Source organism: Orcinus orca, chromosome 1, assembly GCF_937001465.1.
Source record: "Orcinus orca chromosome 1, mOrcOrc1.1, whole genome shotgun sequence".
NCBI lineage: Eukaryota > Metazoa > Chordata > Mammalia > Artiodactyla > Delphinidae > Orcinus > Orcinus orca.
Genome location: NC_064559.1, coordinates 203,004,091 through 203,029,846, shown reverse-complemented (window position 1 = coordinate 203,029,846; position 25,756 = coordinate 203,004,091). Strand labels below are relative to the sequence as shown.

General features: G+C 53.4%; 2 protein-coding genes across 6 annotated transcripts in view; both read right to left on the bottom strand.

Moving 5' to 3' along the window:
• LOC117202358 (basic proline-rich protein-like) overlaps positions 1-25,756 on the bottom strand; it is a 447,146-nt gene that overhangs the window by 404,039 nt on the left and 17,351 nt on the right. The window contains exon 2 of one of the 2 annotated variants that reach the window (XM_049696109.1): positions 18,760-25,750. The exons of the other annotated variant lie outside the window; for it this stretch is intronic. The gene's annotated coding sequence lies outside the window, so the exon portion shown is untranslated. Of the gene's footprint in view, positions 1-18,759; positions 25,751-25,756 lie in introns of those variants that run through there. 2 annotated transcript variants of the gene reach the window in all.
• Positions 9,377-25,756, bottom strand: part of DHRS3 (dehydrogenase/reductase 3) — a 41,969-nt gene continuing 25,589 nt past the window's right edge. For 3 of the 4 annotated variants that reach the window (XM_049696130.1, XM_012533992.3, XM_033432987.2), the window contains 5 exons: positions 18,609-18,752; positions 17,675-17,794; positions 17,076-17,314; positions 12,585-12,710; positions 9,377-9,899 (listed from right to left, as the gene is read on the bottom strand). In XM_049696130.1, the coding sequence (XP_049552087.1) occupies positions 9,815-9,899; positions 12,585-12,710; positions 17,076-17,314; positions 17,675-17,794; positions 18,609-18,752 (714 nt within the window). In that variant the 3' untranslated portion in view covers positions 9,377-9,814. Of the gene's footprint in view, positions 9,900-11,205; positions 11,431-12,584; positions 12,711-17,075; positions 17,315-17,674; positions 17,795-18,608; positions 18,753-25,756 lie in introns of those variants that run through there. The other variant, XM_049696137.1, reaches the window with a different exon arrangement.

Below are 25,756 nucleotides of genomic sequence, written 5' to 3'. Positions count from 1 at the left end.
ACTGCCACCTGCCAGTGGCTGACCCAGGGCGGCCTTTCAGAGCTATTTGTTGGTAGCTGAGTGACAGCAAATGAACAGGGGCAAACCATGCACCCATTCTAACGTTTCCTGAATCCCTTCATTCCAGGACCACCGTACCCCGGCTCCCAGAGAGCACTACTGGCCCCAAATGGCCTCTTGCTGCTGCTGGACAGGGGCTCCTGCCACCACGCGGGGGCAAAACCTTTGTATGCACCTCAGCCTCCCTCTCCCGGGGTGGGGAGTGACCGTGCCAGGCAGAGGCAGGGCGGGACGGCGTCAACCCCAGAGATCTCCCTTCCAGACCTCAGGCGGCCCCACGAAGGACTGCCAGACGGGACTGGTCACATGCCAAGCAACGAGCCAGCCAACGGCCCACCGGGCCACCCGCTGATTGCAAGTCAGAGGGGCCAGCAGTCAGGCGCAGGGCCGCCAACGACCTGTCACCACACGGGCCAACTGTCCATCAGGAGAGGCCCAAGTCCCACCCTGGGAGCTCAGGACTGCCCATCAGAGCATGGCCAGCTGCCACTCCAAAAGGCCCAGGGGCAAGTCAGAGAGTCCACCGATGGTCATTCTGGTGACAGTTGTTTTTGCTACCCAGTATCCTTTCTTGCTTCTCCTGGCCAGGGCTCCCCATTGGACCTTTGGAGAACCACCCGTCTCCAATTCTCAGCCCATGTGTTTCAAAGGGCTAGATTCCCTCACTGGCTGCAAAGATCAATCCCATGACTCAGGACTGGCCAATCAGAGCATTGCATTCCTCTTGCCACTGTGATTGGTTCATGTGGCTCAAATCAAGCCAAGCAGAACCAATCAGAGCTGACTCTGGATGACTAGAAAGACACAGTGTCTCTTTTTTCCTTCTGCCTTTGAACGTGGGATGGTGTGAGGCTGCCGCTGAGGAGCCAGCTTATCCTCACTAGGACAAGATGTCTGAGAATGAAGCCAGCCTAGAGGATGTGGAATTGGAGGACAGAGAAACTGGTTCCTGAACCAGGTCCTGGAAACACTGCTTGCACCCCTGGATCCAGCCATACCTGAAACTGATTATCATTTGGCTTTCCACTTATTTAAACCAATAAATTCTCCCTTTTACCTAAGCAGGGATCATTGTGGGTGGGACCAACAGTCACGCAGGGATTCTGCCGGTGTTCCACGCTGGTCAGGGTACCAGCCCTTGTCTGAAGCTCAGGGCAGTTCTAGGGGAACTCCTGGCTGAAAGCCACAGACAAACGGGCTCCATGTTTGCTCTCCCTGCTCCTGGCTGCTGAGGCGTGCGCATGCGACGTTGACTCCCCCAGTCAGACGTTCCCCCAGCCTTTGACCCAAGCAAGTGATGCGGAGAAGTGGGGTGGGGGTATTTCTCTTCAGCGGCTGCAGCAGCAGGGACTCTCCAGGGCCAGCAGGGTGGCCCAGGGTCCAGACCTTCCTGTGGCAGGATCTGGGGGCTGCGGGCCATTTGTATCCCTTGGTAGCTGCCCAGTTTTCAAGCCCAGTTTTGGGTCTGCCGGGCCGCTCTGAGCTCCCAACAGCCTCTCTAGAAATTCTGCAGGTAGAGTCTGCGTCCGTTGCTGAAGCCACCAATCCCTTGTGCTCTCAGGGAGGGGCTGGGGACTGGGGTAGACATGGAAGGGAGCGGCTCTGAGCTCGTAGACTCCGGCCCGGTTCACCACTGTTCATGCCCTGAGCTGACACTTCGTGGACAGTTAGTGTCCCTCAAAGCACCTGGCAGAGTGCTGGGAACACTTTACGAGCTCAGAAATTGGTGAAGGGGAGCAGTTTGCTCATGGGCGCCAGTTTTGTGCCTTGGGGGCTAGAGAGCGTGTGTCTGAGGAAGGGCTGGGGCACTGAAGTAGTGGGCACTCCCTGCCTCCCAGGCCCGTGGTCAAAGAGGGCAGGGCTGGCCCCAGCGAGCTCTGCAAGGAAACCCACCTTGAACACGTCCGATCACCAGAGGGCCTCAGATGCCCGCCTAGGCTGGTCTGGCTGGGCCCACCTGCAGCCCAGGGGCAAGCAGCTGGGCCAAGAGGTGTTGGAATCTGGCAGTGACACGGACGTGGATCGGCCAGGAGGAGTCCCGGCGGCCTGGCTGCATAGCGATGAATAATGGCAAGTATTGTACTCCACTCTCGTTACACACAGCCATCCCTTGGTATCCACGGGGGGCGGTTCCAGGACCCCCAGTGGATACCAAATTCTTGATGCCCAAGTCCCAGGTATGAAATGCTGTAGTATTTGCATAAAACCTACGCACGTCCTCCGTCCTCCTGTATGCTCTAAATCATCTCTAGATTACTTATAACATCTGATACAATGCAAGTGCTATGTAAATAGTTGTAAATATAATGTAAATGCTATGTAAATAGTTGCGGGGCCAGCAAATTCAAGTTTTGCTTTTTGGAACTTTCTGGAATTTAAAAAAATATATTTTTGATCCATGGTTGGTTGACTCAGAGGATTCGGAACCCATGGGAATGGAGGGCCAACTGTTCTAGGCTTCTTATTCAAGAAGCTGTGAAACCCAGGGGTTAAGCACAAGGGCTTTGCAGCTAGACTCTGGGGTTCAAATCCCAGCTCTGCCACTTACTAGCGTGTCATAAGCCTCAGGTGGTTGGGTGACTGCATCTCTCGCTGCCTCCATTTCCTGTATTGAAAGGTTTTAATTATTAAATATATATGAAGCACTGAGGGTCTATTATGTACCAGGCACAATTAACTTATTACTTTTATTATAAAATATATATAACATAATATAAATGTATTAATTTATAATATGCTTGGTAGTTATTAATTTACTTGGTACTTAATTATAATTTACTTGGTATTTATTAATACCAAGCACACATGCATTAATTATTATGTGTTTTACTTCCTTTATTTTCACAAACAACTCAATAGAGGATAGGGCTATTGGTCCCATCCTACAGACGAGGAAACTGAAGTTCAGGGAGGTTAAGTTACCTGCTCAAGGTCTTGGAATCTCAGCCCGAGGAGCTGAGATCCAAAGTCCAGCCTCTCCCCTTCACTGCATGCTCCATGGCTCTGGCTCCCCCAGGCCGGCAGCTGGCCCTCAGTCAGTGGGGACCCAACAAGGCTGAGAAGGTGAGAGCCAGGCCAGAACCCCCAGCGAGAAGCCCACTGCTATGGGGGATACCTCGTGGCATTTGGGGGATGCTCTGCCTTGTCTCACTCTGCACAGGCCAGGGCTGTGGACATTAATGTGGCCAAGGCCAGCCCCAGGCCCCGGCTGTGCTCAAGGTCCCCAGTGTGACCTCCCCAAGCAGGATCCAGTTACATGGAAACAGCAGCAAGGAACAAACACAGTTTGTGCTTCCTCTGAGTGCTTATTTCCTTTGTCTTGTGAACATTGAAAAATGAAAAGAATGATCGGGATTTGTTTGGGGGGCGGTGACAGGACGGGTAGGCAGGCCAGAAAATTCTGCAGCATTGGCTCGACTCACCAAGAGGGCGGCATGAGGAAGTTTTCAAACTGAGTCCAAAGAAAGAGAAAGTCAAGGGATGGCCTGGCCGGCCCAAGGGGCCTGAGGCCTCCTGGATCACTGGCTTCTGCTTGAGGGTCAAGGGCCCACCCGTGGGGGCAGAGGCTTCACTCCCAGGTCCTGCTACTGGCCTCTCTGTGGTCAGACCACCGAACTCCTCCGCTCCTGTGTCAGTAATTCCGGCTCCCACTGCTCCGGGCTGTGATGCAAAAGAAACGAAGAAAATGTGTGCAGACCGGAGGTTTTCTGCTGCGGGTGAATTAGCTCCTTGGGGACATTTGCAGAAATGTTTTTGGTTGTCCCAACTAGGAAAGGAAGGTGCTACTGGCATCGAGTGAGTAGAGACCAGGGATGGTCCCAACTTCCACAGTGCACAGGACGGCCCCTGACAGAGTGCCACTGGGAGACATGCTGGGGTGGTGCCTGAACATGTGACCATCAACGTTGGCTTTATTATTCAGGGGCCCGTGTGGGTGTATACATACAGGAAGGTGGTTGTGATGTTGACTGTCTCTGACAAAGGTTCCGCCCCTCTTCACTCAGACAGCAAATATTTACCGAGTGTCGCCTGCACCTTGAACTCTCCTAGGTCCTGAGAGAAGGTGGACCTGCCCTTGGGCTCCTGGAGTGGCTGTTGAGAGGGGAAGAGACAGCCAGACAGACCAAGAGAGCAAGCAAATAGTAAAGACCCGATATGCCGGGGAAACGACTGTGGTAGACGCGTACGACGGGAGATTTTTTTAGCCACGCGAAGGAACAAAGTCCTGCCACGTGCTACAGCTCGGAGGATGAACCCTGGAAACATTATGCTAAGTGGAAGAAGCCAGACACAAAAGACCACATCCTGCGTTTATGCTCCAAAATCTGTTTGTGGCGACAGTTGCACAACCCTGTGAGTACACTAAGCGCCATTGAATTGTACGCTTTCAATGGGTGTGTTGTGTGGTGTGTGAATTATATCTTAATAAAGCTGTTATATATAAAAATAATAATAATGGCAAATGGTGAGACGGGTGATGAAGGAAACAAGTGAAGGCTGAGATGGGGCAGCCCAGGCCACGGTGGGCCCGTGGGGCGTCTCCCAGGGGTGACATCTGAGGCTTGCAGGCGGGGATGGGGGGCCCGTGCAGAGCCCCGGGCGCTCCTGGAGGCTGGCCTGTGTGTCCTGAACTTGACAGGGGCCCTGGGCCTGATCATGCTGGACTGGACCTGGTAACCTTAGCCCCCTAACACGTGGCCTCAAGGCCCTGTAGAAATACTCCGTCACAGCTGCTGCAGTGCAGAGAATTCGGTGGCCTCCCAGGTCACACTGCCGAGGACCGGCTGCTTTCCCTCCAGCCAGTCTGGGAGGGTGGCTCTTTGAGGGCTCTGACTCCGAGGCCTGCCATCCGCCCGAGGGGATCCGCCTGCCCAGAGCAGCTTCCCAGCGGGGCAATGGCCATCCTGCCACTCCCAGCCGTGCCTGGGGGGACTTCTGTGTTTATTTTCTTCCCGAGCCACTGAGGGATTTGGGGGCAAAGGCCCTGCCCAGAGCCAGCAATGATGGGAGACGCCAGAGCAGTGTGCAGACCCCTGCACCCTGTGGACAGCAGCCCCTGTTCCCCATGGAGAACCTCCCCGACCCCCCCGGGCCCCTTTGCTCTGCCCTCCCCAGGGCGTCCCCAGCCCCTGCCCCCACTGCCCAAGTTGGGGTCTTCTGAGCCACAGTTTCCTCCCAGTCTAACCACAAGGGAGCCAGCCAAGCGTTGGAGGGTGCTGCTATCACAGGCCAGGCCAAGATGGCGGCCCCAAGAATCCTGCGGGGCAGCAGGGTCCCGGCGGGGAGCCGTGGGAGCTGCCAGCACCACACCATCCCCTTGAGCTTCCCAGCCCAGGAGGCAGGAGGGTGGGAACGTCTGGTCCATGCTGCAGGTAGGAAAGCTGACATCACACACAGGAGGTCACAGAGCCAGTGGGACTCCAGAGTCTGGGTTTCTCCCCCCAGATACTGGTCCTCCCACCTCTTGGGGAGCCTCCTGACCTCCTGGTGGGTTGGGAGAAGCTGGGACCCAGGGGTCTGCTGCTCTGCTGGAAGCTGAGAGCCTCAGGGGACCATGAGGGGTGAGGGGGGCACAGCTGGACCCTACACGGCTGAGGGGCAGGGGCCCCCAGGCCCCGGCTCTGGTCCATAGCAGGTGGCCTTCAGTTTATGAAGAGAAGTGCGTTAAGGAATGTTAATCAATGGAATCTCCGTCTAACAGCCCCAGTCTAAGGTGCAGAGTGACTGGGGTGCCCACGAGCTGTTGCAGGCCCTCCTTCTGTGTCGAGGGACATTGTTACCTCCTGGCTTTGCCTGAGGGGAGGGCTGTCTGTGTATAGATATTCTCTTCACATAGACCTCTGGGCTCTTATTAATGATGCCCACCCGCCCCCTCACCCCGCCCCGTTTGAAAGGCCTTTCCGGAAAGTTGGAGAAGATTCCTCAGAAGCAATCCCAGATGTGCGGGTAGGAGGGCCCCACCCACCCTTCAGTGACCCCCATGCCCATCCCCTCCTGCCACTGTTCTCGTCCCTCCGTGCCGCTTGGCACTTGGACTGCAGAATTTCTATGTTTGTGACCTAGTTCTTTTTTTGTCCGTCATCAAACTGGGCTGTCCCTAGGGGCATGCGCTGTTTGCCCCATGAGAAGGGCTCTTGGGGTGGCTGGGCTGAGCCCTGCGGTCAGGTCCCTCCCGACCACCCGTTTGGCTTGAGGAGAAGGGAGTCCACTTTCCAAGCCTTCTGGCCCTGGGAGCAGGACAGTGGCCACAGGACTCCACTCCGGACCACTTGCCGGCCCAGAGAGCCTGGTCCCCTGGAACCACGCCTGGATGCGCTCGGGTCTGGCGCCTCCCCCTGCCCACTTCCAATCTGGTTCCCTTTGGAGATGTGGGGAGGAGCCCCAGGCGGGGCAACTGGGTCACCTCCCAGGGCCCAATTCTTCTTTGTAGGGTTGGCACACGCCATTCTGCACCTCGGGGGATTCAAGGAGCCGGAGTTCATCGCTTGTCACTCTCCTTTGCTTGGCTAAGCTAAGGGACGCCAAGCTAAGGGACAGAATTAGCTCTTTGCTTTAACTCTCAAGGCTCCCCAAGTGGCTGAACCATCGGTGGACGGAGCGGGATGCGGCCTCCTGGGAACCTGCCCAAGGCTTTTTCCCTGGTTCCTCTGGGAAAAGATCCAGAAAAAGACTGAAAGTATCCCAGCGGAGAGGGAGGGGGTAGGGAGGGACCAGGCCCTGCCCGGCTGTCAGGAGAAGCCCTTGGGGCTCTGGGAAGACACAAGGTCCCCCTGAAGCCAAGACAGCGATTCTGTTCTCAGTGCGCCCTGGGGAGGGCTGGCTGGGTCTCATCACTCCCAGATCCACTCAGACCCCTGGGGTCCTCACTGCATTCCCGGACTGCAGGCCAAGTGCCCAGTTTCACGGAAGCCTCAGAAGTCAAATCGTCTCCAAAGGCCATGAGCCAGCCCGTGAGCACGGAAATGGGCCGCCTCCCAAGGATGGCCAGAAAAGTCGGGGCTCAGCACGCAGAACCGCCTTCCTTCCTCATCTATCCCTGACCGCTGAGATGTGCCACGCCTAACTTATCTCCTGTGACAGCCAGTGACAGGCACCTGGCCTGCGGTGCCGGGACAGCAGCGGGGCAGGCCATGCCCAGTGGACCCGCCCACGTTGTGTCCACACGCCAAAGTGGGGTGATGGTGCAGGTGTGGCCCTTCCGGGCCCGACCTCCACAGGCTGGACCCCTTCAGGAGCTTGCCCCCCCACACACACACTTTGGTGACACACACCCTCAAGGGCCAAAATGAAAGTGACGAGTCCTGGCTTGGCATCCCCATCACTTGCCACAGTAAGTGAGGGGGTCGGGGAGAGCGGGCTTCAAATTCGGGCTCCGGTGCCCACAGCCCTACAAACTTGGGCATACAATTTCCCTGCTCTGAGCCTGTTTTCTCACCTCTGAAGTGGTCTTTCTAATACCAACCCCCTGAAAGGTCAATGCCTCTTTGGGGCTCTGCTCAGAACCTGGTGTGTATCACCTGGAAGCCACCCCATCCCAGCACAGTATCTCTCTGCCTCTTCCATCCTCTGCCTACATTTCCATTTTTCCTTCTATTCCTATGGACAGCTCCTTCCACGGCGTGGCAGATTGCATTATAGTTCAAAATTACTGACCACTCCTCCAGGGGGATTGTATGCCCAGTGACATCCTCGGAGTGCTTGACTACAGGACCTGCTCTGGCCAATGGAATGTGAGCAGAAGTGATGCGCGTTGTTTCCAGGGAGAAAATTTCAGAGCAGGCGCACAGGTTCCCAGCCGTGCCTATTTCTGCCCCAAGGTGACATCATTCCAGATGGAGGCTCCTCTGTCAGCCGGAGCCCTAGAGTGAAGGGGACACGGAGCAGAGCTGCAGCCACTCTCCAAGGACAGGTGGCAACTGTAACACAAGCTCCGTTGTTGGAAGCCATGGACACCTGCGGGTCATTTTTGTTTGTTTGTTTTTTTGGGTTTTTTTTTTTTTGCGGTACGCGGGGCTCTCACTGTTGTGGCCTCTCCCGTTGCGGAGCGCAGGCTCCGGACGCGCAGGCTCAGCGGCCATGGCTCACGGGCCCAGCCGCTCCGCGGCATGTGGGATCTTCCCGGACCGGGGCACGAACCCGTGTCCCCTGCATCGGCAGGCGGACTCTCAACCACTGCGCCACCAGGGAAGGGAAGCCCTGGGGGTCGTATTTTGTCTACACATTGTAGCTCTTGGAAGTCTTTAAAGGAGCTCCCGAGAGCTGACTTGTGTCTTCCGCTGCTGCTTGGTGCCGTGGATGAATGACAGTTAAGATGTTAAGCTTCAGGGCTTGGCAGCTACACAGTAGGTGCTCAATAAACGGTGGATGTGGCTGTGACTTGGCATCTCTGCACACAGACCAGACTGACGACCAGCTGAGCTGCAATCCTACTCTTCCTCTCGTGTGAGTTGTGCGAAGGTGCAGGCTTGGTGCCACGCTCCAGCAAGCTTCTCCCCTGAATTCGTGCCTGTGGTCCCCTCCGTCATCTCCTGGAGCCACTGCCTGCTCCCCTCCCCCACCCCGCCACCCACCTGCAAGAGCTGTGTGGATGGAGCCGCCTTAGATGAGATTCCATTGTCCACCTGTCCCCCGGCCCAAGGTCAGGTTTATTAAGCTTGCTGCAGCAGGAGAGGATGCACACCAGAGGGACGCTGGGGCATCTCTCCCCACATCTCCTTGGCTGTCATTTTTCTCCATTGACTGAGCCCACGTTAATCCCCTCTGCCGTTCCAGACCTCCCTCTCCTTTGCTATTTCACTTCTACCCCCTGCAATCAAACCTGGCCCAGGGGCCCACAGCACCCCCTTAGCACTGGCCTTGCTGTGCTGGTGGTCTTCTGAATTTGGGCTGAATTTTGGGCAACATTCCCCTCTCAGCACCCAGCACGTGGTAGGTAGACAGGAGGGGCTCGATAAAGCCTGGTTCTGCTCTGCTGAGTTGGTGGCCTGGTGGCTGGTGGGGCTGTGGAAGGACAGAGAGCTGGTCTCTGCAGACTAGGTCACTATGGTCCTACCAGGGATGCAGGTAGGAAGGCAAAGTGCCCCCCAACCCATGGCTGTTGGGCCGGGCCTAGCAGAGCTGGCAAGGAGCCATGTACCCCCAGGCCTGGGCTCCAGTTTTTCTCCCGATCTCTGCCTCCTTCTTGCCTACTCCACTCCCGGTAGCTGGGGACCCTGAGCAGACCAATTCTCTCTCAAAGGATGGGGTGTTGTGGTTGGGTCTGGTGCCTTCCCCACTGACCACTAAGGACCAGAGGTCAAGGATTTCAACAAAGGAATTCGCAAAAGCCATCTCTCTTTATTTTGTATTCCTGCCGTTCAACCAGTTTGCACAAGCTGAGGATGAGTGGAGTTTGGAGGGGAAGGAGGAGTGCGTGGGCACAGTCCCTCCCGGAAATAGTCTATGCACGTTGCCGAGGCTGGTTAGACTTGAGAAGCGATTTAACAATGAACTCTACAGAATCAGAAATGTACAAAAGTGTCAAGGCAGCTGCTGGCTGGTTTCTTGCCTCCCCACGGGGGTCAGAGTTACACCCGTCAGTCCTGTGCAAAGGTCCTGGGGCTGGCCTGGGGGCACAGCCAGATTCCTCCCCAGGGGAGGAGCAGTCCTGCTCATGCAGCAGAAGTGTGTCAAGGGACAGGCACATGGGCGTGTGCCCAGGTGCCCATGCCCCCTCAGGTTCTGTGGCTTTTAAGCCTGTCTTTGCGTCCTGCCTTTATGTTCGCCCTTTGAAAGTGTTCATGCAGGTGTAGGTTCCTGAGAATTTGTGGATCTCCTCGAGGGCAGCCTGTGGGAGTATGCTGGTGGAGTGGGAGGGAAAAGAGAAGATGGTTAGTGGGGAGACCAGTGGCCGGGTCACTGGTAGCCATACAAGGGGTGTAGTAAAGTGATGGTTCCCATAAGCTCTCCCCACCCCTCTCTCCAACATACACCGGCTCCCCCGACAAGCCACCATGACCCACCCCTCCATGGAGGAAGGGCTTTCAAGTAAGTAGGTAAATAGCTATTTACAAGGTAAAGGGTGGGTGTTACAAACTTTCAAAGCCACACTCTTAGCATTTTAGGGCCCAAACGTATCTCAGAGATCAATTAACTCCAAATGCCACTTATTCAACAAATATTTACTGTGTGGGGCTGAGGAGTTAGGTACTGGGTGTCACCTCCTCTTTTTTTTCCATGTATTATTTATGAAACAGCCACACTGTGCACATGATACAGTTGATGCCAAAATCTGTCCTCTGCCATCTCAAGATTCTCGGCCAAGTTTGTTCCACTGCATAGTGATGTTTTCCTATAGGTGGGACCTCAGGTGTTACGTCTCATCCTTTATGTCCCTCCAGATAGTAAAACACCTGCATATACCTTCAGGCCTTGTTCTTTAGCATGACACAATTTCTTGCTTCTTGTAGGAAACTTCCCAGACTCACCCCTAGGCCTTTCCTGGGGCTCCCCATAGCTCTATGCTTCCCCAACAACCCCCGGAGTTGTGCTTGCTGTTTACTTGTCAAGTCCATGGGTGCCTCTGCGGTAGATATTTCATCTCCGATCCCGGCACTTAGCACAGGGCCCAGTAGAGAGACGCCCTCAGTTCCTCTGTTGAATGAAATTGAAGGGCCCTGGTCCATTCTAGTTGCAACATGGGAAAGCCTCACTTCCAGCTGGAGCAATCTGGAAGGCTTCCTGGGGGTGGTGGCACTAGAGTTGAGCCTGTGAAGATTTCTCTTGGGGAAGGTGAAAGGAGGCGCGGTGCAGGGAATGGGGAGGGGCTGGCCTCTGCTTCTTGTGGGAAAGTAGTGGGGGATAGAACACAAAATGTAGGCTGGGTGCTTACTGTGGAGAGTGCTGAGGTGTTCTAGACAAACTAGCTTTTTTTCTAGAATGTCCCCAAAAGCTTCTAAGAAGCTCCCTGCGGTGGAAGATCAGCTTGGCTTTGGTGAGGATCCAAGTCCCTGCTCTCCAAGGCTCACAGAGGCGGCCAAGTAGCATCTCAAAGCAACAGTCAGGATGGACTGAGGGAGGCTGAGGTGTGGCCTGAATGCCCGGAGTCCCCTACTCTGTGTCACTGAAAGGGACTGATGTGTCCCCGGGTCCTGAGGTTTCTTGCCTGCAGTTAGAGTAGCTCCTCAGATGCCCACTGTGTCCACAGCAGCCAGAGGGGAACCTGGTTTCCTGGGGGTTGACATCCGATAAAGGCACTTGGGTGCTTCACCTCCTGAAAAGGCCTTTCAGGTCAGAGGGGTTCAGTCATCTGGGGGTTGGGGGCCCAGGGGAGCCAAGAGTCCACGGTCACTCGGGCTCCGGGGTCAAAGCTCTCTGTGCAGCACGAGAGGCCTATGAAAACAGTGTTTAGTGGGGCACCTGCAATGGCCCCTTCAGCGTGGGAGTGGGATGGGAATGGTTTGTTGCCCAGAGTCTGGAAAGTTCTAGGGAATGTGATGCTGGGCACATTTTGGAGGAAGATGGTCTCCTCTGTAAAGCCTACCCCCCAAGGTGGTCTGCCCTGGTAAATCCCACCAGGGATGTTTCTGTGAATCCCGAGCCTTTGGCAACGAAATCCCTGTCTTCCCCATCAACTGATGTTCATTTTAAAATTTGATTCTATTTTATTTTATTTTTGGCCGTGCCACACAGCATGCGGGATCCTAGTTCCCCAACCAGGGATTGAACCCGTGCCCCCTGCAGCTGAAGTGCAGAGCCTTAACCACTGGACCGCTAGTCTTCCCTATTAGATTGAACTTCCTGAAGGCTAGGGCCAAGATTTAGTCTCTAGAATAGCAGTTCTCAGAGTGTGGCCCAGGAACCCTTGGGGGTACCTGAGATCTCTTCAGGGGTCTGTCTGCCAGGTCAAACTATTTTTATTATAATACTGAGACAGGTTTTGACTTTTTAAGTCTCATTCTCTCATGAGTGTACAGCTGAGTTTTCCAGAGGCTACGTGACATGTGACATCAACAGATTAAAATCAGAAGCAGATATGAGCATCCAGTTGTCTTCAATTAATTCAGATAATAAAGAGCTTTGCAAAAAAATAAAATAATGCCATTCTTCTTACTACATTTCTTTTTTGGAAAATACATTTACTTTTCACAAAAATATCATTTACGTTAACACTGAATGGATTTTTTCTTGCTATATATAAATGAATAAATGTATAAATCCCATAAAATATTTTCTCAGTTTTAATTTCTAATACAATAGATACAACTCACAGAGATAAAAGCACTTTGGGTTCTTCAATAATTTTTAAGATTGTAAAGGGTTCTTGAGACCAACAAGTTTGAGAACCGCCACTCCTTAGTAAGGATAGTATATCCATGGCACACGTGCCACTGCTCTCACTTTCACGCCCACAGCAGGCAGACATGACTAATCAATCACCGGGGTACTTTCTCTTGCCTGAGGCCTCTTCCCCACCAGGGTCCACAGGGAGAAGGGGAAATGGCCAGCATGACCCTGACCAAGAGCTTCCTCCCCCAGCCCCATACCTTTTCAAGATAATGAGGGCGTGCATCGTCCACGGGAGGAGGAGGAGGGCCTGATTGAGCTGCACGGCTTCCACCGTCCTCCGGGCCACGGTCTCCGGCTTTAGGGGCGGGAAGAGGTTGGGGAACCTGCAGGCAGGAAGAGACAGTGTGGGTTTCCCCTGAGAAGTGAGCGCTTCTGCTGAAAACCCCTGTGGCTAACATGTCAGGGCCATCCCTTTGGCTTCTCCTGTGTGGGAGACTTGATACCTGTTTGGAACACTCTCCCTGCCGCCCGGGATGTGTCAGGAGTTCCTCTTCCTCTCACTCCTCCCAGCAAGTCTCCCCTTGAGAATTGAGGGCTTCTAGCCCACCCACCCACCTGGGACCCATTCTTAGAGCACTGCAGAGGGCTCCCCCAAACCTCACTCATATCCCGTCTGGCCTTGCTAAAGCCCTCCTGGGGCCCCTCGCTCTGCTTTCAGTCCTACCCACTCTGGGCCTCACCTTTCCTCCTTCTCACCCTGCCCCAACGATCCTGCCAACCCTGTCACTTAAGATCTTTCCCATCTCAGCTGTCCCATCAGCCTGGCTCCTTCCTCCCATCCACTCAGAGTGCCCTCTAATCTCGGCCCCCTGATAATTGCCTTGACTGAATCGAGAATGGCCTTGCCTGTCTGCTTGTTTCCTGTGAATGGCCTGTCTCCCCCACCAGCCTGTGAGTTCCCCAAGGGCAGAAGTCTGGTGGGTCTTGCTCCCTGCTGTATGCCCTGTGTGCAGTGTCTGGGATATAGTAGGTGCTCAATAAATGCTTGCTCAGTGGGTAGACACTGAACGATGTGGCATTCCCCTACCACTTGCTGGTTTACTCACTCATTCCCTAATTCATGGATACACTCACCGATTCATTCAAACATCTACAGGGTGTTTCCATGGGGTTGATAAATGAATGAATGGCTGAGTAAGCAAACATCAGGGGGTTCTCATGCCTGTTCAGAGACATCTGACCTGAGACCCGTACAGGGATGATGCTCCCTTAGCGCCAGGCCTGTGCTGAGTGATCAACAGGCATCATTTGCTCCAACTGCCAGAGAAGGAAGCCGAGGCTCTGGGGATGGTGGGGACTGGGGAGTCAAACCAGGCCCGCAGGAGCCCCAGACCCGTGCTCTGTCTCCCCTGTCCCTCACTTGCTGCTTGTCCCACCGCTCCTGGGCCTATAGGTGCAGGACTGATGCTGCTGGCTCTGACCTCAGTCCCACAAAGGGCTGGTGAGCTGCTCCGGCACCAGGAGGACTGAGGGTGATGAGTCACCTGGGGATGATGTCACCCTGAGCAAAAGGCAACTCCTGGGCCCCCAGCGCGGGCTTGGCTGGCCTCAGAGAGTCCACAGAGCTCGCCCCCAACCCTTGGCTTCCTTTGCCATCATGACGGGCTGCCAGGATGCCCACGACCCTGCAGTCTGGAAGGGCCGGCCTCAGAGTCCTGTGGAGATGGAGGCGTGAGACGGCTCGTGACGCTGGAGCCCCACAGATACGGTGGACAGTGTGGGTTTCCAGCCCCCACTTGGGCCAGGGCTGCTTCTGGGGGGACTGGAAGACAGGATGGACAGACCAAGCTCCGTGGGCTCAGGGGGCTCTTCCTGGTAGGATCCCTGCGGGAGAACCTGACAGAGGGGATGCCTCACACACGCCCGCTGGTGGGGCTTTCCCTTTTCCCTCCGTGGTGTGTGGGATGGGCACCCGGGGAACCGGCAGAGCTACGAACTCCCACGGAGGCTGCACAAACCCCTTGAAAGAGCACGCTCAGCCAATTTCTATCTGTGTCGTCTTGGGCAAGGAACTTTGCTTCTCAGAGCCTCACTTTCCTCATCTGAGAAATGGGGATAAGAGCTCTCGCAGGGTTGTGGAGGGTCAAACGCAGAAGCGTTTGTAAGGTGTCTGGTGTGGCTGGAACATAAAGAAGATCAGTAAAGAGCAATTTACAAACAACAGCACCCACCTGTATGGCCACTTTTGCCAGAAAACCCATCAGTTTTGCCCTAAACATGTCTCCCACCCTCAACCCTGGGACGCTGCTAAGCATGGAAGCTGCTAAGCATGGTTGGAGAGGAAGCCAATGCTTTTCTTTCTTTCTTTTTTTCCCCTTCCTTCCTTCCTTCCTTCCTTCCTTCCTTCCTTCCTGAAATGGCAGTTGGTTAGGTACCAATCAACATTTTACTGCCCTTCTCCCAAGCCCTCGGGGCTCACCTGCAATCCACAGGTAACTAACCTTCACCTAGTGCTCACTACTTGCCAGCTGGCTAGTTGATTCACACACAGGGGCTCATCTAGCCTGTGAGGCCAGGGTACCATTATCAATCCCTTCTTACAGACAAGGAAACCGAGGCACAGGAAAGCGAAGTAATTTGCCCAAGGTCACAGGGAGCTGGGATTAGGCCCCCACAGCCTGGGTCCACATTCTGAGCCACTGTGGGAAAATGATCTGGGGGAGGCCTTGGGTTTCCTTCTTAGAGTGATGGAGAGGAAACTATGCCAGAAGGCGAAACAGGCACAGGGATGCGAGGTCTGTGAATGTCCTGCCCACTTCAGGGCACCCGATTAGAACCATGGGTCGCCACTGCGGCACTTCCATCCAATATGCATTGTTTGAGCACCTCCTGTATACCCAGATGAAAAGAAACCAAACCAAGACATCATGGGGGGAAAAAACCAACATGGAACATTAATAGTCATTAATCCAGCCTCCTCTAAATTCAGCTTCTATGATAACTGCATGTAAGTCAGGTGGAAATATATACATCTGTGATGACTGAAGTCTGCTAGGAAGATTGATAACTTATGCACTTATGAAGATGTTTGTTAGTAAAAATAATAAGAGCAGCAGTTCGTTACTGAGCATCTCACATGCCCTGGGCTTCACACTAGATACGTTACATGTGTTATTTCTAATTCTCTCAATAATCCTATGAGGTATTATTTTCACTTTGACAGATGAGCAAAGTAAAGCTCAGAGTGGTAACAAAACTGGTTCAAGATTTCGTCACCCTTCAGTAGCTGAGGTGTGATTCCAAACAGGGAGTTGTGTTTTTTCCTTAATTTTATTGAAGTATAGTTGATTTACAATATTGTGTGAATTTCTGCTGTACAGCTAAGTGACTCAGTTATACACACACACACATATATGTTCTTTTCCTTTATGGTTTGTCACAGGATACTGAATATAGTTCCCTGTGCTATACAGTAGGACCTTGTTGTTTATCCATCCTATATATAATAGTTTGCTTCTGCTAATCCCAAACTACCATTCCTTCCCTCCCCTGCCCCGCCTCCCCCTTGGCAACCAGAAGTCTGTTCTCCATATCTATGTCTGCAAGACCAGGTGTTTTGATTCTTGATAGCAAAACCAGACTCAGTGATAATCACTAAGGTGTTCTGAGTGATTCCCACCCGGAGGCACTACGCCACATGCCTTCTACTCTCTCAGGAAACTCTCACAATGACACTTCCACGCTATCCTCATGTTTGGAAGAAGCTGATGCATATCATTTAGAAAGCAAAATTATCATTATATGTTGCATTGCAAAAAACAAGGAAAATAGTTTTGGGATGATTCCACATTTTCATTTATCTATAATCTTATGCCCCTTCGTGAGCGCACATCGTTATAGCACCATTTACTGGGTACTTACTATGTAGCACATATGGTGTTGCATGCTAGACCCCATTTTATCCCTATCACAGAACCCTAAGGGTAGACATTCCCATCATCCCATTCTACAGATTAGCATCAGAGGCAGGAGCGGGAACTAATTGGGCTCAAGGTCACACACACCCCAGGGGCCTGGCTCCAAAGCACAAGCTCTAAACCAGTGGTTCCCATTCCCGTTGATTTAAGTGGCCTGGAGGAGGGGTGGGTGGGCTTCAGTATTTCTTTAAACTGAGCTATAACTTGCATACAATAAAAGGCATAAATCTTGTGTCCAGCATGATCAATTTTTACCTATGTAACCCCCACTCAAATCAAGAAGAGAGAACATTTCTAAAAGCCTAGAAGGTTCCCTGGTGCTCTCTGCCAGGCTATGTCCCCACTCCTCTTGTGTGGCCACTGTTCTGATTTCTATCACCTCAGTCCAGTTTTGCCTGTTGTAGAACTTCAGACAGATGGAATCATGCAGAATGCACTTTTATGTCTCTGGTTTCTTTCTCTCAACATTTGAGATTCATCCATATTTTTCACTTACCAATACTTGGTTCCCTTTTTATAGTTGGGTAGTATTCCATTGCATGCATTTAGCATGGGAACTCTGTACAAGCCCCCTGACCTGAGAAGCAGGACCCTAAACCACTATAGAACCCCACTGCCCTGCAGATGGAGAATCAGGTATGAGACCAAAAAGCCAGAGATAAAGGGTTCTGGGTTATTTTAAGATTTTGGGTCTCTGTGTGTAACAAGTCTTTCCCCTGATCCGATCTGCTGGAGGGACTTGGCTCGGAGAGGGGGTCCCCTGCCACTGACCTGACCCTCATGCCCTGGAACATCTCGGTGCTGGTGTGGAAGGGCAGCACGGTGGTGGCACTGACGCCTGGACAGTCCAGCAGCCCCAGCGTCAGGCTCTCCATGAAGGCGAAGGCTGAGGCTTTGGACGTGCAGTAGTCAATGGCGCCGGGGATGGCAGAGAGCGCCAGCACGGAGTTGAGACACACGATGTGGCCGTTCTGCAGCTCCAGCATCCGTGGCAAGAAGGCCTTGGTGGTCTAAGGGTGGGTGGGGAGGTCAGTGTGCAGCAGCCACGGCTTCCAACAGCCCCTCTACCGCCCCCCTCAGGGAGAACAGACCAGCCTGTACACAATACACTACGCCAGAGACCAGGCTTTCCTGGGATGGGAGGCGTGCGGGCCGAGGGCACTGAGCCCCACATTTCAGAAATTCCAGATGCCTCCTGGGGCAGCCGGTCATTCGTCTTGTCCGTTCACCCTATCCTAGGACATCCCCCCTGGCCTGAGCCCAAGCCCTGGCGAGCCTCTCCCCACTCCCCTATAGCTCCCAGGGTCCCTGGAGGGAAGAAGCATGTCACTGACATGCCCAGGGCTGGCTCAGTCTCAGGATAAACTTACCCAGAACTGGCCCAGGGTGTTGATGTGCTGGGACTTGAGAAGGGCATCATCGTCACTGTCCATCAGGCTCTTCCCATGGACCACGGCGGCGTTGTTCACCAGGATGGTGATGTCGCCCACCTGTGGGCAACAGGGGGTCGAGGGGCCGTTAGGGCGGGCAGCCCCAGTGGCTTGCACTTGGAGAGGAGGGACCTGGTCTTGGGAAGTCACATCACCTCTCTGAGCATCAATCTTGATTTGTAAGATGGGGCTAATAACCATACCAGGGTCGTTCTGGGGACCAGAAAGAATTTATGGCTGGGAATTCCCTGGCAGTCCAGTGGTTAGGACTTTGCACTTTCACTGCCGAGGGCCTGGGTTCGATCCCCGATCAGGGAACTAAGATCCTGCAAGCCATGCAGTGTGGCCAAAAAAAAAAAAAAAAAAAAAAGCAGAAAAAAGAAATAATTTATGGCACATAATGTACCTGGCACAGAGCACATCTATAATAAATGAGGTTATTGTTACATAAAAATAGTTAACATTTACCATGTGTCAGATATCTAATGGTGGTTTCTGCTCTCTTGGAGCTCAGTGATGCATTCAGTCTAAATAGATGGCTGGAGTCGGGGATTTTCCCAGAGGGCAATGGGACATTTGTCCCCCAGGATCTAGGATAGAAACTCACAAGATCTAAACTTCCAAAGGGGACAACAGGTGATCAGTCCGCTTACGTAATCAACCTATGCCCTAGTCCCTGCCCCCTGCAACACACACATGCACACGCACGCACAACTTGGGCCAGCTTCGTAGGAAAGCCCTCCAAGATGCCCTGAAAATAGCCATTCTGCCATAGGCAAAGCTCTCTCCCAGGCCACGTGAGAATGTTCTCTTTGGCCAGCATTCCCCCCCAGTGTCTGGCAGAGCTGAGGCCGGCCCCTCGCAGGCTGCCCACCTTCTCCCGGACAGCTTTGGCCGTCTGGTACACCTCCTCCCGGTTGCCCACATCGCAGATGAAGTAGTGGCACTCGGTGCCCATCTGCCGAATCTCCTCCGTCGTCTCCTTCAGGCATTTCTCAGTCCGGCCCCACAGAACGATCTGGAAGGAGAGGATAGCAGTACTGAACATGGGGTCATTAAGGAAGCCATCGTGATTCGATGATTGCCACCAGAAATTCCGTATGTAATTTGCCCCAGGACTGGGCTCCCTGATTCCGTTCAAAGAGAGTATGCAAAGTCACAGTATGATTTGCTAAAGGGATATATATAGCCTACTCTGAAGGCAACCAAGAGTTTCTGAGCCTGTTCATGACCCTTTGGTGGACGCGTGATGCACAAGTCTTTCTCACGTATTGCTTCCAGGAGGATGCCTCCTGTCGGCCCAATTCCAATGATCCTACCTAGTTAAAAGTAGAAGCAGAGCTCTTTCTGTACAATGTTCCAGAATGCTCTGAGCTAGAAACAAGCTGGCCTTCTCACCACTGAGGTCTAGAGCCCCGCCGATGAACGGACTGCGAGGTTCTGACCGTGAGGTGCCTGGAGGCTGAGCAAAGCCTTCCCTTCCACCCAGCTGTGGTCCGGCAGGAGGAGGGCCGGGAAGACAGGCAGCTGGGCTCCTCTGGGGAAGGAAACACGACCTCACCCCGCAGGTAATAAACGCGGGACTCATTAGACCAGGAAGTGACCCTGGCAGGACCAAGACATGAATCCTTAAAGGGGATTGGGCAAATTTATGAATGGCTGGCCATAAAAGGCCGGGCTAATTCTCAACCTTGACCCACAGGAGAATGACACTCCTTCCCATGGTACGTCGTTGGGTCCAGAGAGGCCCCTGTTGGTAAAAGAACCAGGGTCGGGCGACGGGGAACGAAGAATCCTGAGACCCAGCTTAATCAGCACAGAGGGAGAAAGGCTGGGGGCTGGAGAGAATCAGAGAAAGGAAGAGATAAAAGTCTCCTGGGGGATTAATCTAATGGGTTTCTATTTTTGTTTCTTCTCTTTCTTTTAAAAATTATTAATGAAATTTCTCCTTAAAAAATAAAACCTAACACGGAACCCCATATGTGAAACCAGTAAAAGGAATAAATTACACGTCCAACTCCATATTTTCTTACACTAAAAGCAACGAATGAGAGTAGAAGGGCTGAGCTGAGAAGACAAACATTTTCAAGTGGGAGTGATGGACTAACTCCAGTCACGCCAGACCAGCATCTAACTGATTTCTGTACTTTGCTCTGGACTCGGTAAGGAGAAAAGTCACGCAGATAAGTAGTTGTTGGTGATAACCGTTTATCAATTGTTTACCTTGAAATCTCAGAACTTTCACATAACCACAAAAGGCACAAAATGCGTTAGCTGGCGGGACACACAAATGTGTTGCTGGCTCCCATGGATTTGACTTTTTTATTAGAGTTTTTAAAACTTTCAAAATATTTCTTAAAGGAAAATAAAAGTGTTCTTTCAACTCTTGAAACATCTCTGGGAAAGCCCAGTTTGAAAACCCCACCTTGTCCAACCAGTTTATTTATTTTAATTGAAGTCTTGAAATACAGGAAAGGCTTTACGAGGGAGAATTCCATCAGCCACCCTCCACGACCACAAAAGTCCTTCAAGAGCAAAAGGTCTGCAATTAGACAGGCTCCAAGGGACACTTTCTTGTCTGTTGAACTAAAAACAGACTTAGAATGTGTTCCTCCAGGACAGGCTGGAGAGATTCCCTTCACGGAGAAGAGATAAACATCTGTTCAGGCATCTTCCACCATATCAGACCTCACTCTTGCCTGGTAGTCACTGTCATCCTAGTTTCCTTCCATCCTCCCTTGTCACCCCATCTGTCTGTCCACCCATCCTTCCTCACATCCATCCATCCACTCATCCATCCATCCATCCACCCCACTCCATCATCCATCCATCTAATTTCTGAGTATGTCAGTCTGAGGTGAAGGAAATCCTTGGCCTCATTTCTCATAGCCTGGTCCCTGCCTAACCCCATCCCACCTCCATCTCATATGGGGAACAGGACCCTGGGGCTTGCAGAGTTTCCTAGGGCCTGGCTGAGGATGAGAGAGGAGCCTCCGGGACTCTGAGAACTTCTGGACAAGAGAAGGCAAGCTTAAAGTGGGGGTAGGGGCTTGTTGGAAGGCGCAGCGGTCCAGGTGCCCGGGAGCACAAGAAAACCAGCAGACAGGGAACAGGGAAGGCCAGCTCGGTCTGCATGGCTGGAAGGACACCCTGGAGAGGGAAACAGGGGTAGGGTGAGGGAGGCGAAACGAAGGCTGTGCCCCACTGTCTTCCATGTATATACACCCAGGTGGGACGCTGAGGTCTGGCCATGTCCTTTTGGGGGTCTGTTGAGGATGACTCTGGTGGGCTGGGGGGCTGGCCTCATGCTCTGTGCTCAGAGGCCCCACCTCTCCCCAGACACTGTGACGGGTTTGCTTTCTGTCCTCCTCACCCCACCCACCCCTCTGAGCAGGGAGCTCCCGGGGGCCTTGATCCTGCCTTGCTCATTTCATATCTCAGGGCCCAGCAATGCAAGTGCTATTTGTTGAGCGAATGAATGAAAGTTCATGGCCGTAGGTGGGACAGGATGGGAGGTGGTTAAATAGCCTCTCTGAGGCTGAGACGAGCCCAGTTTCCTCGACTGAGCCATTTAGGGTCCCAGAACCCTCAACATAGAGGCTGCTTAGCCCAAGAGTCAGCGAGACCCGGACTTTCACCCAGAGCCTCAGAACCACCCAGGACTGAGCTGTGAGGTGAGGCCCAGGCCGGTGTGTGTGTGCCTCACTGTGTGTCTCTCTCTGTGCGTGTCTGAATGAATGCGCCTCTCTCTGCACGCGTGCATGTGTGTGTGTGTGTGTGTGTGTGCAGCCTCTGCACTGCTGTGCATTTCCTCAGGCGAGTCCCTGGGGAGCCAGGCTGGGCATCTTCCCGTCTTAGGACCCAGGTGCGTCTCCATGGTGACAGGGAGGCCAGGGCTGGTCACCTTGATGGAGCCTTCCAGGAACTGAGCCACTGGGGGTGGGAGGTGAGGGAGAGCGCTGCGTGGGGGGATGGGGCCCTTCCTGGCTAGGAGCCGCCCAGTTGGAGCTGCTACAGCCACTGTCCCTCCTCTTCCAGTGCCCTGCCCGGACCCCTCTGGGAACCCAGAGTCACCGACCAGGAACCTGGCAGGTACAGCTCGGAGGCTGGTCCGGGTGGCTTCTCACCAGAGTCACCTGGGGTGACCCCGGACAGCTGACAGGACAGGAGTCCAACCCAGTGCCCAAATGAGGGTAAGGATGGGGTGGGCGGGAGGCAAGGGGCTGAGAGGAGCGTGGGGTAAGCAGCCTGGGGAGGGGGCAGATTTATGAGCCCTTGGAACCCAACATGGCCTCCTCTTAATCAACTCCCAGGACAGGGCGCAGCTGGGGAGGGTCAGCGGCCCCGGGATTTACGCTTAAGCCGAGTTTAGAAAATAAGAGCTCAGGGGCACTCGACACCCCCTGGCCTCCCCTCCCCTCGGGGGGCAAATGGCGAGCTTCCGTCCCGGGGAGGAGGAGGGAAGGCGGGGGTGAAGACCTCTGGCGTCCCAGGCCTCCCAGCAGAGGCACGGGGTCCCGCCCTCCTCTCCCTCGGAGCTGACCTCGCAGCGAGCCTGAACCCCCGAGCCGCCCCCAAAGCTGAAGGCTATCACGAGCCACTTTTTTTTTTTTTGCGGTACGCGGGCCTCTCACTGCTGTGGCCTCCCCCATTGCGGAGCACAGGCTCCGGACGCGCAGGCCCAGCGGCCATGGCTCACGGGCCTAGCCGCTCCGCGGCATGTGGGATCCTCCCGGACCGGGGCACGAACCCGCGTCCCCTGCATCGGCAGGCGGACTCTCAACCACTGCGCCACCAGGGAAGCCCACGATCCACGTTTTATGACTGAGGACACTGGCTCAAAGGCGCTGAGTTAACTCATCCAAAGTCGCACTCAGTGGGTGGCGGGGGCAGGATTTGAACCCGGAGCCTTTGTCCTCCGCAGATGCACCCCTGAAACCCAAGGGACGGTGGGATTTTTCTGAGCATTGAGAATTCTGCTCCCAAATCCCCTGAGTCCTCACACCAGTGTTTATTCCCACCCAGACCTCAGCTTCATGTCCCTCAACATCCACAACCCCTCGACAGGACCGCGCAGAGGGCCTGCAGCGGGCTGGGTGCTGTGCCTTTGCGAGATTTAACGGAGAGCAAAACAGACATGGTCTCTGCCTCAGGGAGACAGCGAAGGAATGAGAAAACAGCCGGACACAAACCGCTGTGAGTGGGGTAAAGAATAAAAAGGGGAACGTTGTTGAAACTGGGACATTTCTGTGGTCGCTGTATTATGCCCATTGTATATCTAAGGAAACTGCAACTCAGAGAGGCTAAGCAACTTGTCTGAGGTCACACAGCAACCAAGGGGCAGAGGTGGGATTTGAACTGAGGTTTTTCACCATGATTCCCTCTCCCAGGAGGAGAAAAGCCATCTCCTCTCTTCATGGAGTCTTGTGAGGATGAAACATGCAAAAGCTGGCACCCGCCTAGTGTTCAGCATCTGCTCTCTGTTATTATTTCCTGTGGAGAGGAAGAGCTGAGAAAATCACAGCACAGCCCCTTGATATACCCTCTTCTGCAGCCATTAGAATGATGAGAGTTCACACCATGGAAAAATGGTCAGGAGAAAAGGGTGCAGCATTACCCATATAGGATAATCTCAGCTCTAAAAACGTAGTAAGTTGGTGGACGTCACCAGGCTACACAAGAACAGGGCTTGTCTTGGGTGGGATCATAGGTTTGCTTCTTTGTGCTTGTCTATATAGGAAAAATGCTTCTGAAAGAAAAGTTCCATCATTTATGATCTTAAAAAAGGAGGTCAGAATAAAAGCTTTCCCACAGATCATTTCCAAAACAGGCCATTTTTCACACAAGTAACTCAGCACAGCCGGTCCAACCCTGACTTGCTCCCCAGGTCCCTGGCATTGCCTCTTCAGGGCTCTCATCCACTGTGAGGTGACTATCTGCATGTCTCTCCCCACTGCTGAGTGAATGCATGAGGGAGCTCACTGGGGCTCCAGAGTTCCCAGCTTACACTCACTCATTACGCACTGTACTTGGCCCTGTGTGTGATATCTCACCATTTCACATCTACATACTGTCTCCTGGAGGGCAGGAACTAAATCTCACCCATCCTGGGTTCACTGTGACCCTACCTAGTGCCCAGCACAGACTGTTTTTCTCTGTTTTAAATGCCAAGGCTACTTGTGGACTCTTATTCATCCTGCAGAACCCTGCTTGAATGGCCCCGCAATTCTGAAGCTTCCCTGGCTCCTCCTTCCATCATCCCTACAACAATAACAACACCACTATATACTGGCTAACATTTATTGAACACTTTACATCCAAGTGTTTTCTCCTTTCATACTCACAATCCCACCAGTAGGTATGACTTCTCTCTCCATTCCACAGGTGAGGTGCAGACAGATGAAATGACTTATCCAAGGTTACACCACTTATAAGCAGCGGCATAGTGTGACTCAGAACCCATGTTCCTGAGTGCCAACACTAACCCTTGTTTGTCCCGCCACTAGTGCACAGATGTGAGTGTGCCGGACCTATTTGTGAACAAGCTCCTCCACAGGCTCGGGAGGTCCTCCAGCGAGTCAGTCATCTCCTGACCTCAGCATCCAGCATGGGCCGGGTACAGAGTAAGAGCCAACAAGCATTGTCTCATGGCACTGGTCCCAGGAGACCTCGAGAAAAATCTGCTGATCGAAGAACAGCGAGCGCCTCTCCTCCACCCGGCCTTGCCTCCCTCACCCAGAGGGGCTCACACAAATGCTTGGCCTTGGCCTTCATTGCTGGAGTTCAGCTGTGGCGCATGGTCCCACCAGGGACATGAGCTGGGTGGCCTCCGGGTGGGTCCCAGGAGGAGCATCTGTTTATAATTGGCAGCCCCGGAAAGATCTAAGTCCCTGGGCAGGTCTTTGGCAGGCATGTCCCATGGGCCCCATGTTTTGGAGCAGAGTGGTGTTCAGCTGGCTTCTCAGATGGAAGGAAAATACCCACCAGACCCCAAAGCACGGCAGGGTGGGGAGGGGCGGGAAAGTCACAATGTGGAGGGCACATAGCTCTCCACGCCCAGCACCTCCAGCAGGAGGGTGTGAATAAAAATCTATCCTGTGGCCAGATGAGAACAAGCAAACAGCAAAACCGCGCGTGTGATACACAGCAGGTCGCCAGCAAGGAGAGGCTGAGTGGACACGCCTGTGGGCGGGCAGGTCCTATTTGAAACACTGATATACACACTCTCAGTAGGTATGCCTGTAGGATAAGTTACATTTTGAGCTTCCTCCTCCTTCACATCCCTGTCCATTTCCAAAAAGAGACCTCTCTCTCTCTTGAGTAGAGTAGCCTAGAACATGGGCTCCGGAGCCAGATAGCCTTGGTTCAGTTCTCTGATCTACCACTTACACAAACTTGGAAAACTCACATAACCTCTCTATAAATTAAGGTTATGAAGCATCCACTTGGAAGGGTGGTTGGGAGGATGAGGAAAGGACATGACAAATGCTAGCTATTATTTTTATTATTACTACTACTTCTACTATTATTATTAACCCAGGAACAGAAATAGATCACCCCTTGCTCACAGAAGATCCCGCCATCCTCCACAAAACTGGAGTCACGGGGGTGGTGGATGCCTGGAAGACCCCAGCTGGGGCTTCTTTGCCTCACCTGTGGACACAGCCTTGACCGGGGTTGAACCCCAGAATCTTAGAGAGCTCCCCATTCCCATCCTTCCACCAGATTTAGAGGACCCTCCTTTGTTCACACCCCCAACCCAGGAAGGAGGAGACCAGCGTCAAAAGCGTCCAGCTGCAAAGCAGGCTGCGGGTCACCCATTAGGAGGATTTCTTAGGAGAGGTTTTCACACTGAGCTCTGGGGACCCTGGGGGCTCTAGCGAGGAGCTTCAGGGGCTGCCGAGGGGTGGGGGGCTTGGTAGACAGGGTCCCAAGCCGGCTCTCCATCCTCCATCATCCAGGCAGTGGCACTCTCATTGGGCTTCTATAGTAGTCATTTCTACAAAGATTCTGCTGCTAAAA